This window comes from Budorcas taxicolor, chromosome 13 (genome assembly GCF_023091745.1).
Source record: "Budorcas taxicolor isolate Tak-1 chromosome 13, Takin1.1, whole genome shotgun sequence".
Classification (NCBI taxonomy): Eukaryota; Metazoa; Chordata; class Mammalia; order Artiodactyla; family Bovidae; genus Budorcas; species Budorcas taxicolor.
In genome coordinates this window covers 10,410,268-10,429,123 of record NC_068922.1, presented here as the reverse complement: position 1 = coordinate 10,429,123, position 18,856 = coordinate 10,410,268, and the positions used below count along the sequence as shown (strand labels likewise).

The 18,856-nt window shown below is 49.6% G+C and overlaps 1 protein-coding gene across 3 annotated transcripts in view; it reads left to right on the top strand.

The window, feature by feature from the left end:
• The window catches only part of KIF16B (kinesin family member 16B), a 294,681-nt gene that overhangs the window by 159,333 nt on the left and 116,492 nt on the right, over positions 1 to 18,856 (top strand). For all 3 annotated transcript variants that reach the window (XM_052650604.1, XM_052650603.1, XM_052650602.1), the window contains 2 exons: positions 5,988 to 6,070; positions 8,222 to 8,310. In XM_052650604.1, coding sequence (XP_052506564.1) covers positions 5,988 to 6,070; positions 8,222 to 8,310 — 172 coding nt within the window. The remainder of the gene's footprint in view (positions 1 to 5,987; positions 6,071 to 8,221; positions 8,311 to 18,856) is intronic.

Genomic DNA, 18,856 nt, shown 5'->3' with positions numbered 1-18,856 from the left:
AGCTTTATACCTGCTATGCTTGATGCCCAGTGCAAGTCACTCACCTGAGCCACCTGTCAGCCCCAAGCCATGTGACCTGTAAGAATTTGTTAGTGTTCATGTAAGAATTGCATACCCTCCACCGGCACCATGACAAATCTTAAGTCTTCCCTGTCTTGCTGCCCAAAACCATTTTTGAGATGGAGGGAAATTGCTGTATTTCAGGTGTCTTAAAAGCCAGTGTTACAAGAGTCCAAACCTAGGACATGTTACGTCAGATGTTCTTAAGTATTGGCACGTTAGTGGAGATGAGACTCTGTCAGATCCCCCAATTGGTGCTGTCATCTTAACTTATTTTAGTGTGAAGTATTTTAAAGATCTTTTATATGACTTGAAATTATCATATACAAGGAAAGTTTATTTTAGCTTGAACTAGGAAATAAGAGCTTCACCTGTTCTGCCTCACTCAACTTTTCATGTGATAGCATTCCAGAAAATTTTTCCAGACAAGAGCTTTTCTTTTCTTTTTTTATCTTTAAACTTTTTTAAAATTTATTTTTAATTGAAGGGTAATTGCTTTACTGTATTATGCTGGTTTCTGCTGTACAACACTGTGAGTCAGCCGTAAGTATACATATATCCCTTACCCCTTGGGCCTCCCTCCCACCCCCTCATCACACCCTGCTTTTCTGACTGTTGTATCGAAAATGAATACCTGTCCTTCACTGAGTGTGGTTGAGCAAGGTGTTATATTGTGTGTATGTTGGGGAGGAAGTTGCTGAGGAGGGGCTTTCAGAACTAGGATTAAATGCAGAAATTGGAGCCCTGAAGCAGAGTTTCAAATGGTTCCCTGCTTTTTGGCCAGGAAGCTCATATTACATTTGACCATGCCCTTTTGGGAATACAGTTCTTTTCTGTGTTTTTATTAATAGTAACTCAGAATGAAATAATTCAAACACCATCACCTCAGAAATATTTATTTGACACCATTTGATTTCAAACAGTTGATTTATTTGGGCTGTAGAATTAGAAAAATCTCACATGAAATTTGAGGACCGTAATTAATAGTGATATTAATGATTATTATCACGACACTCCTTAGAAATCACTAGAAATGTCTACGTGATTAATTTTTTTCAGCGTGCCTGAAATATTAAGATAGAAAGTCTCCTATGAAGCTTTGTTCAGTGGTTTCGTTCACAAGAGACGTCAGTAAAGCTGTTTTTGCTGTTAACAAGCATCTTTGTCTACCTTTTATAATGTTGTTTCTGCTCTATCCACTTTTAAGACTACCTGGGATTTGTCTGTCCTCAAGTGTTTAACAGGATCTCAAAGATGCCATCATATATTTCAAGGAGGTTTAGCTATACTCTGAACATGCAAATTAAGTGCATCACAGAAAGTCCATCTGCTGTGATTAATCGCGGTAATCTCAGATGAAGGAGTCAATCATAGAAAAATTGAGATCTAGAAGGAAGTGTTGAGGACTTGATGAGGGTGCCGAGCCCTTGAGGGTTTACTGCAGGCGGAACACAGGCGCTGGGTCTCTTACGAAGGCCTTGCACAGCCAGTCGCTGTCATCCATTCCTTCGTTGCCTCTTTCCCTTCAGCTTTTTGCTTTTTAAATATACTCACAAGTCTCCTTTAAACAAAAATATCCCATGGGATCTGTTATCTCCCTGCTCCAGCTACCACGAACTCTCTTTCTCTTCATACACAGACAGCTTCTTTTTCTGTTTTGTTTATTGAAGTGTAGTTGATTCATGTGTCAAGTATACAGAAGAATACACAAACTTCTTGAATGAGCTGTGCACTCGGGAGACCTCGACCACGACTTCCCTGGCTTCTGAGGTTTTCCTTCTCCCCCCTCTGGTGGCCCTTCTCTGTTTACTGTAGGGGTTCATCCTCTTCTACTCAGCCGTTAAAAGCTGAGTTCCTTTAGGTACTCGGCGTTGGGCTCTCTTGGTTCCCACCTTTCTGTCCTCTCCTCAGGTGACTTTCCCACAGCTGTGGCTTCCTTTGTTAGAGATGACTCATGTATAGGAAGAGATATAGCACACTCTCACGCACACACACATACATGCACATGTGTATGTACACATATCTACCTAGTATCTGTAGAGATGCATGTGTTTATATGTACACGTGTATATGCACAGATCCTTGGCTAGAGATATACATATGTATGTGTGTATAGCCATCTGGCTATATATTTTGAGGTCTGTATCTCATATGTAAATTTTTTTGGTTATTGTTAGGATTAAAAAGCAATTCTTAATCCTCCAACTTTCTAAATTTCGTAATTTCCATCATTCAACAGAATGTACTTGACAAAAACAAGGGGTTCTTTCAAAAGTATACATGCCAACATCAGGAAAACATCGTAAAATATTCTATATTTTAGCACAGAGCACCAGATTATCAAAAATACGCATGTGTATATGTGTATATATGTATATGAGTAAGTAGGTATGAAGGTGGGTAGGTTGGTAGATGGACAGATTGAGAGAGCTCCCAGCCTTTCTTCTGGAGCTTCACGCCCTTCTACCTGCAAAAGGCATCTCAAATTCCTTATGTCTAAAACCAAACTCAGTATTTCTGCCCCAGCCCGAGTTTGACCCTTCTCAGGTGTTCTCATTCGGTGTGAACGGCTCCCTAGCCAGCTAGTTACAGCGAAGCCTAGCCAAGAGCCGTCTTCCTCACCTCCTGGTCCCTGTCTCTTGCCCAGCATGAGTCCTGGCCATGTTATCTCCAGGTGTCTCCCAGTCTGTTCACTTCCCTTCCTCTGAGGCCTCCCCCCCACCCAGTGCTGAGCTGCCCGCATCTTTGACCCAGACAGCTGCAGTAGTCACCTGCCTTGTTTATCTACATCTCCTCTTGCTCTCTGGTTCATTTTTCAAACAGTAGAAAGAGTTGGACTTGAAACTCAAGTCCAGTCACATGATGCTGCTGCTGCACAAAGGCCTTCAGGGTCTTCCTGTTGCCTGGACATGAAATCCAAGGCGCCTCCCTGTGTGCTGAGTGGCTCCGTGTGCTCTGTCCCTCCCTGCCTCTCAAGTCTCATCCTGGGCAGTACTCTGCCTGGTGTCTGCGTCTGTGTCTCCCATCATCATCGCCTGTTCCTGTCTCTGCTGCATCTGCTTCCTGCCCCCCCAACCCCAGGAGCTTGTCTGAGGCACTGCCTCCCGCAGGGCACCCTTCCGTCGCCTCTCCCTGCGCCCCGCTCCGTTCCCAGGTGCCCACGAGCCAGAGGCAGCGCCTCCTTCGATTGCAGCTCTGGGTTTGTTGGTGAAGTTGTTTGCTGCGTGACCTCTCTCTCCTTATTTACAAGCTCCCTGCGGACAAGGCGTGTCTGACTCGTTCTTCTTTGCATCCTCACCCCGGTGCTTATCACAGTGATGAGCACAGTAGGTGCCCACGCAGTGTTTGTTGAGTGAACGGATGCACAGCAGCGTCGTGTGAGAAGGAAGCGCAGCCAGTAGGTTTGTTCAGGAAAGGACTGCAGTGGAGGAAAGAGAAGGGACCAGCCTAAACAGAGTCCCTTTTATGTGCCAAGCAGTTTTTACACACTCTTTGGATGGAAGCAAGGAATAGTCACCGGTGGTTTTTTCTTTTATAACTCCTCAAAGAGATTTTTATGTGTATTTCATGCACATACATGGGTGGCAAGATTATTTTCATTCATTTAATACAATATGAAATATGTCTCTGAAATACTATCCTATTTTTCCATGAACATATTTTAGCAATTTTCACCTTGCATGGCTGAACATTTGATTAACAGGAAAAAAAATTCGATTAGAGGTAATTAACACTTCAAATGAGATTGCCTTATTAATCTCTAATGTCACTTTAAGAGCATTAAATACACATATATCCTGGGCACGGCTGTTTGATTTTTGATTTTCTGTGTGACACACGGTTTTGTGTCCCAGTCATAGAAGGCATGGGAAACACCTTTCTTCATTATGGTCACGGTGCCTTTCCATAATTGGGAAATATATGAATGCAGTTTTATGTGAGGAGGATAAGCAGATTGTTGGATGGATAATATCCACTGCTGCCCTTCTGAGTCTCCCCAAACTGTGTCCTTCTCCTCTTGGCTCCATTTCTGCTAAATAACAGCAGTCACCAGAACCAGTACTTCGGTTACTCCCTTGGTTATGATCCAAACCCATTAGGTTTTAACTGTATTGAATTTGAAGCTCCTTTGAGATTCTGAGATAGTACGTGAAATAGGCATATGGATATGCCGGTCTGAAGCTCCAGAGTGGCCATGTGGGATATCGATGCTACCTTCAGGGTCCAGGGGGAACTGGTACCCAATAGAGACGGATGGCTGTGGCCAACCAGAAGTCACGTGCCCTGTCCAGGGGAGCCAGCAGGCAGCAGCCCAGTGACAGTACTGACCTCCTGACACCAGATCTCCTAATTTTTGAAGGGAAGCCAGAAACTCAGACTTTTATGTGACAACTATGGAGTTTTCACTGTTGATTTTTTTTTTCTTTTTAATTTGCGTGGGATACACAAAACACCTCCAGGACCTGAACTTTTTTCTTTGACCTTTGTGTTGCAAATTCTTTATCCTGGCTGCTAGTTCTCTGCGGTCTCTTTCTACCTCATCTGTCCAATATGGGTTCTTGCTGCTATTTCAGATGCCCTGTGTTTTGGCTGGGCTTGACTCTCCTTTCTCCAGACTCTGGAGACCCATCCCTGGTCTCAGGCTTAGCTCCTGTCCCCGGTCACCCTCACATGGGGCACCTCTCTTGTCCTCTGCTTGTCCTGTGAGACCCAGCGGAGGACCTTGATGCCAGAGTCTGTCTCCCCATTCTGCACCCTGAACTCATCACTTTGATCCTTCATGGTTGAAGACTTCTCATACAAATGTCTTATCTTCACAAATATGTTGCCTTCATTTTCAGGGCAAAGATTGAACATGGGGTCTGTACTGAAGGCTTGATAGACTCTCAGGTGTGATATGTGCTTGTGTGCTAAGTTGCTTCAGTCACGTCCAACTCTGGGCAACCTATGGACTGTAGCCCACCAGGCTACTCTGTCCATGGGATTCTCCAGGCAAGAATCCTGGAGTGGGTTGCCACGCCCTGCTTCAGGGGATCTTCCCGACCCAGGGATCGAACCTGCGTCTCTTATGACTCCTGCATTGACTGGCAAGTGGTTCTTTACCACTGGCGTCACCTGGGAAGTGGGACGAGCTCAGATAGTACATCTTTTAAATGCTTCCAGGGACGGGGAGTTCACTGCTTCCTGTGACATCTGTGCCAGCTTTGGACAGCTCCGACCTTAGAAAGTGCCTTTTTGCTTACTGGCTTAGTCAAGCTGAAAGTTGCCTCCCCACCTAATGATTTTGTTACCCTTGTGCATTTACATTCCATCCTTCTGCCCTTTGTACAGTGTGGACCCTTGTCAGTCAGAAGGAGCCCTCCTTGTGTGTCTAATGTAGCCATTTCAGTTTTAGCAGGATTTTCGCAAGAGGCAGCGTCTTTACAGGAGATAGACACTCCTCATGCACGTTTTCTTTCCTGTCAAATTCTGAGGGAGATTTTAGTAACAGTGACCTGTGCTCTGGCAGTTTCACTGTTTTTTCTTTTGAAAGTTTTTGCTTTCATTGGCATTGATAAACATTTTCTAAATTGGTGACCCTACGCTTTGTTTGCTTTCCCAATATCTCTTTGGTGAACTGCTTTCTGTTTTTCTTCTCAACAGTCAAAAGTCTTAATTATTTGTATATTAAGTTTTAAGTCTTGTATGATTTTGTAGTAGTTAAACCCCTCACTTCTGCCCTGGGTGACATAAATATTGTGACGCTTGGCTGTAAAAAAATAAAAGCATTTGAAGGTTTAGAATTGGCTTGTGTAAGCAGACTTTTGGGATGAAAGCCTCCTCTTGTTTCTGGGAATCCCATCTCAGCTGCGGAATTCCATGTTAGAGTATCCTCCGCTGACCAGGTTGCTCACGGTAAACTCATTGCTATTTCTGTGCGTTCTTAGGTGCCATGATCCTCTTGGGAAGAACCAACATGTTTCGTTTTAACCACCCAAAGGAGGCGGCCAAGCTCAGGGAGAAGAGGAAGGTGAGCAGCGTGGAATCTCGGGGAGCCAAGTCCACTTTGCGGCGGGGGCTAGGGGTGGGGGAAGAGGGGTCTCCGCTCTGGCTCCAGAAATTAGACTTTCTGGGGCAGGAACCAGCCCTCAGGGAGGGCTTCCCTGCGGACGGTGGGCTGGTGGAATAGGATAGAGTGAGGTCCCGCGTGGGAGGAGACAGGCGGCTCTCCAGCCTCCTCTTCAGCCCTGCGTCCCCATCCCCCGAAAGGGGGTGGACACGCTCTCAAATTAAGTGGAGGGTGCCCTCCACTCGGGAGTGTCTGTTTTAAGAGTTACTTCTACATCAGAATCACTTTCATTCAAAACTTTGCTCACTGCTTATTTTCATTCCCAGTAAGTTGAGTTTTTGATCGGGGTGTGAAGCAGAGATGGGGCGAGTTTAGGACAGTTGAACAACTGGAAGAGGTTGCAGCTTGTTTGGATGGGGACGTCCAGGGGCGCTTGAAGCTCTAGATGGGGATGTGGGCCAAGGACCAGAGAGGGAAGGGAAGGGGTGAGAGGGAGCGATGTCTGCCTAGCTCTAGAGCACCGTGCTGAGCTTAGACGGAGGAAGACAGTGAAGTCACAGCAGAGATGTCTGTGAGGCAGGCACCGTGCGGAGCCTCCCTGTGAACCACTTTGTGTCCACAGAGGCTGTTGGTACCCCCAAGTCACAGACGAGCGAGAGGAGAGACTGAGACTGGCCTGTCCTGTGGCCAGCAAGTGGGGATCAGGGACTTGAGCCCTGAGTGCCGGCCCAGATGTGCTAGCCCCTCATACGGGGTGTCAGCCCCCGGCCCCGAGTCACAGCCCCTCATACGGGGTGTCAGCCCCCGGCCCCGAGTCACAGCCCCTCACACGGGGTGTCAGCCCCCGGCCCCGAGTCACAGCCCCTCACACGGGGTGTCAGCACCTGCACCGAGTCACAGCCCCTCACACGGGGTGTCAGCACCTGCACCGAGTCACTCATCCCTCACACGGGGTGTCAGCACCTGCACCGAGTCACTCATCCCTCACACGGGGTGTCAGCCCCCCGCCCCGAGTCACATGGCCCCTCACACAGGGTGTCAGCCCCCCACCCGAGTCACTCATCCCTCACACGGGGTGTCAGCCCCTTGCCCCGAGTCACAGCCCCTCACACGGGGTGTCAGCCCCCGGCCCCTAGTCACAGCCCCTCACACGGGGTGTCAGCCCCCGGCCCCGAGTCACAGCCCCTCACACGGGGTGTCAGCACCTGCACCGAGTCACAGCCCCTCACACGGGGTGTCAGCTCCTCGCTCCGAGTCACAGCCCCTCACACGGGGTGTCAGCACCCGCGCCGAGTCACAGCCCCTCACACGGGGTGTCAGCTCCTCGCTCCGAGTCACAGCCCCTCACACGGGGTGTCAGCCCCTCGCCCCGAGTCACAGCCCCTCACACGGGGTGTCAGCCCCTCGCCTCGAGTCACAGCCCCTCACACGGGGTGTCAGCCCCCTGCCCCGAGTCACAGCCCCTCACACGGGGTGTCATCCCCCTGCCCCAAGTCACACAATGTGTCAGCCCCCCACCCTGAGTCACTCAGCCCCACGCCTCGGCCTGCTTTTCCAGGACTGCCAGGGTCCCCAGTGACCTAGGTGGGAATAATCAGAAAGCGCAGTCCCCACCTCAGCCTTCTCTGGGCTGCTGCTTCCAGCCTCTGAGCCTCCTGTCTGCCTCAGCCCAGGTCTCCCTGGAGGGCCCTTTGGGGACCCCGTTGCAGGGAGGAGAGGGAAGGAAGCAGGCCTGCCCGTAACCTTCTGTGGGAGCAGGGTGCAGCGTTTGCTCTCCTGGTCTCCCTCCTCCTCCCCGTCCCTCTTTGTCACTCAGCAGGCGTGGGTGCTGCTGCTAGGGCACGGGCGTGCCAGGGATGCCAGGACACCCCCTTCCCTGGATGCAGCAGGTCAGGGAGCCCCTTGGGGCTGAGCGGCTCCTGTGCGGGGGTGAGACCCCACTGGCGTTAGCTTAGGGCCTGGGTGCCGCAGCTTCCGTCCTCAGAGGGCGCAGTTGTGTGTGGGCTCCTGGGGGTGCTGGGCCCCTCACTGCCTCTCCCCAGGAGAGAGACGTGCGGGCAGTTACCTTCTCCTGCCGCCGAGGTAACCGCTCTGCCCTGTGTCTGCTCTTAGAGCGGCCTTCTGTCCTCTCTCAGCTTGTCCATGAGCGACCTGTCCAAGTCCCGCGAGAACCTCTCCGCCGTCATGCTGTACAACCCAGGGTGAGTGGACAGCGGCATCGCCTTCTCTGGGGTCGTCCCTGTGGTTGTATTTGCTCTGTCGACCCCATTAAAGTCACATACTTAAGGAAAAAATCAGGTAAATAAAGCTTCTGCACTCAACCCTCCTTTATCAAGTCAGCCATAGCGATTTTTCAGGTTCCTTTCCAGCGCTCGCTGTGTGTGAGTATCCTGTTACGAGCAGAATCAGCATGGGTAAGGCTCATCACGGCGTCCTTCTTGTTTTCATAGCAGTCTAATATTTTGGAGCTGACACGTGGATTGCTCCATGCACGATCCCTTTGGCTCAGGTACTTGCGCTTCGTTTTGTAACTGTGGTGTAATCGCAGAAACGACTTTGGTTCTTAGGGCTTCAGATGCCCAGGGAGTCGTGCTCCCTCCTCCCAGTCTCTAGGAGGCCAGAGACCACGCACGGTGGTGGTTTCCAGGGACTTGGTGCTGGTGACCTTGAGCAATTAGCTTAATTGCCTGAGTCCTCCATGGTTCCATCTGCAAAATGGTCATGAAAATGCCTCAAAACAGCAAAGTGGATGCAAGGACTTTGGAGTCCTTGCCAGGTGTGTGAAGAGTCCATAACTTTATCTTCCCTGCAAAGAGAATCTCATGTAAAACGGTGGAGGTAAATCTCACAGCTAAATGTGTTAAAACTGACAGCACTGCCATCTTCCAGAACTGGTGGTCCGTTGGTTGTCACTGTCCTGGGCATTGTCCTGAGTGCCTCGCCTTCATCAGCTCCTGTATGTCACAGCGACTCTCTCTCTCTCACACGTAGAGAGTTCATACAGGCTTGCTCGCCGGTTTCAGGGTCAGAGGCATGGTGTGAGCCCAGGTCGGCCTGATGCCCAGCCTGTGCTCTGACTCTGTTCCTATCTGCCTTTCCCCACGTGGGGCACGGTTTCCCACCTGGGAACCGGTTCCATGGCCCATTGCCCCCAGCTCAGCTCTTCTCACAAAGTCTAAATATCTCGTCCCTCAGCTCAGGTCAGTCCTCCTGTTTGTGGACAGTAGATACACCTAGAAGAACTTTCTTCACTGTTGTAGGAGTTTAAAGCTGGGAGGGGGCCTTTCGTCATGTTTGTGGACTCTCCTTTCTCTCGGCCAGCAGGCTGGAGCCCAGGTCTGGTTAGTAGGCCACTGGCTGCAGACTCCTGGGCCCTCTCTCCTTGCAGAACTCCTGGACGTGCACACAGGCCGGTCCCTTCTGTGTCAGCCCTTGCCAGCACTGTTCATGAAGCCTTTCCATCTTATGACAGGGTTACTGAGAAGGGTTGTGCTTGTTTAGGTAAATCTGTCTTGGACTAACCCTTGGTGATCGGTAAGACCCCTGAAACATGAGAACAGTCTCAGAGCAGCTGGGTTATTGGTACTTGGGAAGCTCATCAGGTTGTCGGTCTTTAATTAATTCCTCCCTGTGGTTTTAGCAGCAGCTTTCTACCATGACTGAGACTGTGTCTGTCACATGCTCACTTTATTTGGGTTTAATGTAACATGCAGGTGTTTAGGGTTGTCTTCAATTCAAGAAGCACGTTCCCATCTGTTCAGTGTTGTGGGGCTGCTTGAGTCTTTAGGGTGTGTAGCGTGTTTACATGGGTGGATTCGTCTCCCCGCTTGAAACCCATTTCCTGTCCCAGGATTCAGGTACCAGCTTCATTGTCCTCGATGGTGGCAGCTTCGACTCTGAGTAGGCTTGACAATAACACGTGACTGTTCCATGCCTCTGAAAACAGAAAGTGATCTGCATTCTGCCCGAGCTCTGGGACGCAGTGTTGCCAGCTGTGGGCCCCGCTCTCCCAGGCCTTACAGATGGGATCTCCTCCAAACGCGGGAGACTATGCTGTTCTCTTAAAAGTGATGTTGTTTTGTTGTTGTTTACTTACATTTAAGCTAAAGTGGTTTTTCTCAGTGTCTGTGAAATGTAGGTCAGAATGTAGTAGCTTCGCCCTCAGAACTTTTCAGTGATTTCTCTTGGTCTGAAACCTAAGATCCCAGGCCTTGGTGAACCGCCCCACCCTGTTGACAGCTCAGCTCTCCATCATCCGTGCTGGACCCCACCCCACCCTCGCGCCCCTTGCTCTGGGCACCAGCCGTTCCGTTTTTCCCACTTCGTCACTCAGACTGCCTGGGCCAGTCATGCCTTTGGGGCTTCTCTGCTGGTCCCAGAGCCTGGCGTGCCTTTGCTGGTGCCGTCTGCCCGTCCTGAGGCGCAGTACACGCGGACTCCTCTGGGTGCTGTTCCTAACTTCCCTCCTCCCGCGGCTGTCTCACGGCTCATCGCTCCATCTCTGGCAGCCTCGTCTTGTTCTTTGTGATGCTCACTTGTCTGTGAGCAGGTCCTTTCTCAGCTCCTCCTGAGAAGCAGGCATGGTTCTCCGCTTGGGGACACAGTTCCCGATAAGACCCCAGGTGGGCTTACAGGTCGCTCCAGGGGAGCAGCCATCACAGGTCATTTATGAATAAGGGTAGAAAATGAAAATGAGATGAAAGTAGACCGCCTCGGGCAGTGCTAGATGGAGCGATCAGGAGAGGCCTCCTGAGGCGGGGACATTTCTTACAAGGCTCGTGCGGAGTGAGGATGATGCTTGTGTGACCGGAAGCAGGTGGGTATCTCCAGGCAGAGGAAGAGGAAGCAGGCACGTGGCATCCAGCCAGGAGGTGGGGTGAGGGCAGAGCAGATGGGTGCAGTCACCAGAGGGCGGGATGCCAGGAGGGCAGGGGGCCAGCTGATGTGGGCCTTGGAGACCCCCAGAAGGAGTTTGGCTGTTTCCAAAGAGTGCTGGGGAGCTGTTAGATGTCTTTAAGCAGTAGAGGAACGTGAAGATTAATTTACTGCAGATGTTAGTACATGCAGCATTTGGAGAAGGTGGTGTGGAGCGAGAGACCACTTAGGAAGCTGCTGCCTTAGTCCAGGTGGGAGGTACCAGCGGCTTGGGTCTGGGTGGTCATCGTGGAGATGGAGCATCATGGAATTCAGGGCTGTCCCAGGCTTCGGATTTAAACAGTTGGGCAGATGGCAAACCTGCTTCTGAGGTGAGAGCTGTAGGAATGACCCCCCTGGGCTGGCAAAGGGTGAGAGTTCAGTCCGTGTAACTTTCCTATTAGGTTGGAAAGTTTTAGAGGTCAGAGGCTGGTCTTACTAATTTCTATATTCTATAGTGTCATTCACATAACAGGCTTGATGAATGTTTAGCAAACAGATTAAGAATGAATTTATACTGAGATACACATGTCCTTGGGGCTTCCCTGATAGCTCAGTTGGTAAAGAATCCACCTGCAATTCAGGAAAGCTCAATTCAGTTCCTGGGTTGGGATGATCCCCTGGAGAAGGGATAGGCTACCCACGCCAGTATTCTTGGGCTTCCCTTGTGGCTCAGCTGGTAAAGAATCCACCTGCAATGCAGAAGACCTGGGTTCTATCTCTGGGTTGGGAAGATCCCCTGGAGAAGGGAAGGGCTACCCACGCCAGTATTCTGGCCTAGAGAATTCCACGGACTGTGTAGTCCATGGGGTTGTAAAGAGTCAGACATGACTGAGTGACTTTCCCTTCACTTCGTGTATGTCCTTTGTGGGGGAGAAGGTTTTTCACTACTTCTTCTGGGCACGTGTGTTCCTAATGATGGAAAATGGCACATCGTGCAAAGGAATGTGTATCTGAGGCACAGGTCAGTTCCAGAATGACACTGCAACTGGTGCAGTAACCTCAAGCTCATGTTCAAGATCCTCAGGCCAAAGGTGGGAAGAGGGCCTCAAGAAGAAGTGAAGACTTGGGCCAAGGCAGTCTGGGAACACAGTGAAAATCGGTCTGTGGTTGGCCGAGGAAACGGTGCTGGATGAGTGGACGCAGCTGTGGTGACCCGTTCATCCGTGCATCTCGTATCTGCCACCTCTGCAGCGCTCATCTGTACCAATTCAAACTCAGATGACTTGATACTTCATCATACCTTCATTCCCCTGATTCTAGCTGCCCCCTCCAATTGCCACTGGCTACAGAGAACTGTGACCCATGAATTAAAACATAATTGGAGAAAAGTCACTGCCTCTGATTTATGGGAAGCAGACACCCTGTACAGTTTATCTGCTCCAGGAACTCGGCAAAACAAAGTAGGAATAAAGCTGCGCTGGGTTGTTTGGATCTTTTTTTATGTAACAGGTATAAATTTGTTGTCATTTGTTGTCACTAAGTCGTGTCCAACTCTTTGCGACCCCGTGGGCTGTAGCCTGCCAGTCTCCGCTGTCCATGGGATTTCCCAGGCCGGAATACTGGAGTGGGTTGTGATTTCCTTCTCTAGAAGGTCTTTCTGACACAGGGATCGAACCTTCGTCTCCTGTGTTGCAGGCAGGTGCGTTATCACTGAGCCACCTGGGAAGCCTTGCAGATACAAATACCTGTGACCGAGGTTAAGTGCTGCGGGATGAATGGAAAGGGGGGCTTCTCCCTGTCTCCTGTGCAGTCTCATTGCTGTAGCAACACGCAGCCTGTGCTGAGTCGCCAGGGCCCCTGGCAGGAGGAGGTGGTGTGGAAGGCACAGCAGGGCTCTGAGGAGGCTTGGGTGGTGACTCCATCTAACCTAGCACTTCCTTCTCCATAGCTGAGGATGTGAAGATGCTGGAAGTCTGTAAGATGCCTCATCTTGGAGAATAAAGCTCAGGTCGAACACTGAGCAGAAATTTAGCCCTGGACGCTCGTCAGGCAGAACCCCGGTCGCTCCCCTCAGTTCTGTTTGAGGAGGTCCTATCCTGTCCAGTGAACTGGATTGTGTGCTGGGCCCTGAGAGGTCTGCAGGAAGAGAAAGTTTTGCCCTGCATGGTAGATGCTCTGGGGGAGGGAACTAGTTGAGTGCTGGCAGGAGTCGTGCTGAGCGCTAGAAGAGGTAAGAAGATTCTGCAGGTCAGGGCCTGGCTGGGGAGTGCTCTGAAAACCAAGCCAGGATGTGTGCAGTTTGCTTGGATAAACAGACGGCTGTTCTTTGAGGAGATGCACTTTGGCAGGATGGGGCAGGAGAGATGGCAGGTTCTGCTGGCATGTTCTTCAGCACCTGTGTGCAGGTAACATTTTCACAGGTTCTGGTAGGTGTGCTTAGAATAAGGATTGTGATTAAAATGTATGGCCCAAAATACAACAGAGAATTGTTTTCTCTGTACTCGTAAGCATATGCTATCTCATTTCTTCATTCCTTTTTAAAATTGTGCTAAGATGAATCCACCTGCCAGTGTAGGAGATGCAGGAGACACAGGTTTGATACCTGGGTTGGGAAGATCCCCTGGAGAAGGAAAGGGCAGCCCACTCTAGTATTCTTGCCTGGGCAATCCTCTGGGCAGAGGGGCCTGGCAGGCTACAGTCCATGGGGTCAAAGAATTGGTTACGACTAAGCACGTACACACACAAGATGCACTTAACATGAAATTTGCCATCTTAACCATTTTAAGGGAACAGCAGTATTAAGTGTGCTACATCATTGCAGCCAACCTCCAAAACTCCATTGCTATAAAACTGAAGCTCTGTACCCATTAAATAATCTTCCAACCCCCATCCCCCCCCCCCCCCCCGTCACCCTGGCAACCACCATTCTGTTGTCTGTCTCTACTCTAGGTACCTCGTATCAGTGGATTCATACAGTACTTTTTTTGTGTGACTGGCATATTTTGTGTAGTATAATGTCTTCAGAGTACATTCCATTTTGTAACAGGTATCAAAATTTCTTTCTTTTTAAGGCCAAATAACATCCTGTTGCTTGTATATGTCATATCTTACATATTCACTCATCTGTCGGTGGACACTTGGGTTGTTTCCCCTATTGGCAGTTGTGAAAACAGTTATTTTCTGTATTGTTTTTTTTTTTGTTATTTTTTGATAGTGGCCACCCAAATGGGCATGAGATGTTACCTCATTGTGGTTTTTCTTCACTCTGTTTTTCTTCCATATTCTCAAGAATATCCTATCTGGAAAATAGTGTTTGGAAATACAGAAAGATGAAAAATCTCAAGGTCTGCTTCCCTAGTAAGTACAGTAAATAACTAATGAGTGTCAGTCTGAACCAGACATGGAACAACAGACTGATTCCAAATTGGGAAAGGAGTACGTCAAGGTGGTATATTGTCACCCTGCTTATTTAACTTCTATGCAGAGTACATCATGTGAAATGCCAGGCTGAATGAAGCACAAGCTGGAATCAAGATTGCCGGGAGAAATATCAATAACCTCAGATCTGCAGATGACACCACCCTTATGGCAGAAAGTGAAGAAGAACGAAAGAGCCTCTTGATGAAAGTGAAAGGGAAGAGTGAAAAAGCTGGCTTAAAGCTCAACATTCAGAAAACGAAGATCATGGCATCCAGTCCCATCACTTCATGGCAAATGGATGGGGAAACAATAGAAACAGTGAGAGACTTTATTTTGGGGGGCTCCAAAATCACTGTAGATGGTGACTGCAGCCATGAAATTGAAAGGCATTTGCTCTTTGGAAGAAAAGCTGTGATCAACCTAAATAGCATATTAAAATGCAGAGACATTACTTTGCTGATAAATGTTCATCTAGTCAAAGGTGTGGTTTTTTCCAGTAGTCATGTATGTGAGAGTTGGACTATAAAGAAAGCTGAGCACTGAAGAGTTGATGCTTTTGAACTGTGTTGTTGGAGAAGACTCTTGAGAGTCCCTGGGGCTGCAAGGAGATCCACCTAGTCAATCCTAAAGGAAATCAGCCCTGACTGTTCATTGGAAGGACTAATGCTGAAGCTGAAACTCCAATCCTTTGGCCACCTGATGCGAAGAGCTGACTCATTTGAAAAGACCCTGATGCTGGGAAAGATTGAAGGCAGGAGAAGGGGCCAACAGAGGATGAGACAGTTCGATGTTATCACTGACTTGATGGTCATGAATTTGAGCAAGCTCTGGAAGTTGGTGATAGACAGGGAGGCCTGGTGTGCTACAGTACATGGGGTCACATAGAGTCAGACACAACTGAGTGACTAAATTGCACTGTCTGACAAGGACAGATCCAGGGATCCTGATGACCCCCTTCAAGCCCTGCCAAGTTCAGTTCAACCAGCTCACTCGCAGATATCTCAAACCCAGTCCATGGGGTTTGGATCTAGGAAGTCAAGGAGAGATGTGTTCATAATGGCACAGAGATGGAACAGTGAAGGGTGCTGGGGGCACTGCAGGAAGGGTGTGGAGGGGAGCTTGAACTGAGGCGTCAGTGGAAGGAGCCTAGAGGCAGGCCCAGGCTGCAGAAGCGCCCTGAGCAGGAAGTGATGAGGCCTGGGTGGGTAATGGGATGTGGGCAGGAAAGAAGGAAAAGCCATTGGCGTCCATCTTCTGGTTTTAGTAGTTGGTTGGGTGTTGCTAGCTCCCCAGCAGAAAGGCGGATATAGGAGGAGAGGCAAGGAGGACAGTGAGCCCTGCCTTGAAAACCTGGGCCCTGGCCGTGTACTTCCTTCCAGGAGGGACTGCCTGTGAGCTTGGGGTCAGCCACCAGCTCCCTGTAGGGGTGTGGGGTCTGGTCCACCTGTCACAGGCCCCAGGGAAGGCGGGTCCCTTGCATCCCCTCAGCTGCTGAGTGAGGGCCCTTGTTTGTGCACCCTGAGCTGGGGCTCAGACCCCTTGGTGTGTGAGCGCGTGAACTGGGCAGATTTTGGTAAAGCCTGGCAGGAGTCAGGGCACCGGTAGCCTTTGCCCGGGACACTTGGACTCCTCTGGGCTGACTCTGCATTCGCGCTGCTGTGCAGCTCACCCGGCCCTGGCTGCATGCCTCCTCCTCCTGGCAGAAGTCCACGTCCCCCCGCCCTGGGCTCCGTCCCACAGGCTTCAGCAGACACATGCAGAGTTTGGGGTCCCTTACCCTGTATTTGCCTTGTTGCCTCTCTTAGGACTGGTCTGGTGCCGGGGTCCTGCCCTGGTTGGATCCAGGGTATCTGAAGTGTGAGAGAGAGAGAGAAAGAGAGAATGTTCCAGATAAGAAAATAGAGGAGAGAAAGAGGCTGATACTCCTTTGTTTATGCAGAACGCCAATAAAGCCCCAAGACGAGGGACTTGTCTGTTCACGGAGGCCGCAGGCGCCCTCCTGTTCAGGCCTTAGAAGCCCAGGCAGATAAGTGAATGCAGAGAGCCTCTGTGCTCCAAGGGATCGGCCTGAGAAAGAGAGTAAGAGAGAGAGAGAAAGAAAAACATGGGGAGACCAAGCTTCTTCAGTGAGCGAGGCCCCTAACTTTATTTTCAAAAGGGACTTTTATACCTTGACTTGTATGTAGAGGGAAATGAAAGCTGCAAGGTCATGCAGGATCAGCCCAAACACTCCAGCCGTTTTGCCCTTATTGAATCCAGGATTTTTTCTGCAAACCTTTCCCATAAACACTGTTGTGTACATTATCTTTTGGCCTTGGAGGCCTGTGGACATTTTATGATCCTCTTTTGATAAAGGCTGTTCAACCAGAAAACTTATTTTCCCTTGAAATGTTTTTTCTTTATATATCTAATCTATGTCAGCCTCAGAAAGTATCAAACAGAGTTACATTCTCAGGGAGCAAAGGTGCAGCGAGTTACAGCTAAGAAAGAACCAGTTAGCTCAAAGGTCTGATGTGGTTACATTCAAGGCTACTGTTTGTTTTTCTTACATTCCACCTATGTTAACTAATGCACTCCCAGGTGCACAATGGATAAGGGATACGGGAACTTGGCAGCAAGCATTGGCTCGACAGCGAAATCCTACACCAGCACTACTCTAATAGTTTTTAACTCTTCCAAAGACTCTATATTTTTAGAATATTTTAGGCTTCCCGTGCCTCTCACAGTTGGGAGGCTGTAAATAATCACATGTGTAGCTGCAAGAGTCTGGATAAACCTATCAGACAAGCTAGAAAGCCATCTGAGGGGGTTGATTTGAATATTTCTTTCATGTCCAGGAGACTTATTAACTAAAGCCCTAAGTTAACTTTTTCCAGAAAAAGGTGGTCAGGGATAGCCCCCTGTTAATGTCAGAAGAGTTGGTGAAAGACATAAAATAGTAAGACAGACAGATTTCGGTTTTGGGTAGATGCTTGGGCAGGTCCAGGGGGTCCGTCGAGTCCTGAAGCCTTGATTATCAGATCTCTTCCGCATGACCTTGTCATGGGTGGGATCTCCCGTGCTGGCTCCCGGCAGTCTGGGATTAGCATTCTCTTTTGGCTTTTAAACTTTCCCCTCTTAGGTGAACTAGCTTTCTGCCTTCCTGATTCCCTAATGCTTAGTATTAGCTTAATGAAGTCAGCTACCCTGAAGCATGCCTCTCCCCCTCCATCCCCCTACCGACACACACACCCTCTCTTTTTAGTTCCTCTCTCATTAAACCCTCGCGAACACCTCTTTGTAAAGATGCTGGGTTCTTGAGTTTGAGCTGCTCCTTTCGCTTGAGCACCAGCGGCTTTCCTGCCTCTTGAGATAAATCTCAGCCCACTCTGTGCATCGGGAAACTTTTTCTCCCTGAATTGGCTCCATACAGGGCCTCTGCCTCTCCAGCTCCCCACTTGCAGTCTCCCACCTCCTCTTCCAACAAGTTCATTCTGAGAAGCGTGCTGCTCCTCATCGTGGAGAATGTTTGGGAGGGGCTTTCCTCTTTAAGCGGCCAGCGTGGTCAGTCCGTGAGAAGTAGCTGACCTTCTGGAGTCATCAGGACTCCCTTGGTCGTGCACGGGATTCCTGGTTTCCTCTTGAGGTGACACTGGGTTGGGGGGCTACTCATGGACTTGCCCCTGGAACCTGCCCAGCCTGGGGCCACAGGATGGCGCTCACTGCAGTCCCCCCGTTAACCCTTCGTGGTGACCCCAGCATGGGGCCTAGCCCCCGGTTCCTCTGGGATGCCCTCCAGGCCCCAGCCACAGTCACCCATTTGTCCACTACTATCATCTTCTGTCACTTGCTGCCTTGAAATTTATGCTTTGGTTTAAGTGGACAGAACGTCTTTCACAGCTCTCTCCAGGCCAAGTCCATCTATAAAACCTTCTACAAAACCTGCCCACTCTCCTTCCCACGGCCAGTCCTCTTCGTCTTCCAGGGTGCATAGGGTAGTTGTCTCCTCAGAGGCATTCTGTGTGTCTCCAGATTGAGCTCAGTGCTTCCCCTTCATTCTCTGCCAGGTGTCTGGCTCACACCTTTATCACCATAGCTCTTCCCAGGTTCATGTCATTAATGCTTTTGCCTGCTTGCCCACCAGGCTTCCTGAGAGCAGTAGCCATGCCTTACTCATCTTTGAGTCTCCAGCGTCTCACATGTAGTGAGCACGTCACAGATGTTCCCTGAGATGGAGACTTGGCAGCAGCAGGAGGTGTGTCTGCTCATAGGTGTCCAGGGGCCTTGTGCCTCAGATGGTCCCACACTAGTGTAGCTGGGCCTCGTCTTTGTGAGGCTGTCATGCACACAGATGTACTTCTTACACATTTTGTGGCTTTCTTAACTGTTACACATTCATATATCTTTTGGTTTCCTCGGTATCATGTAGATCTGAGTATGTTTATTGCAGTAGGTTAAAACTGTTTGTTACTTAGCATCCAGTGCCTATTA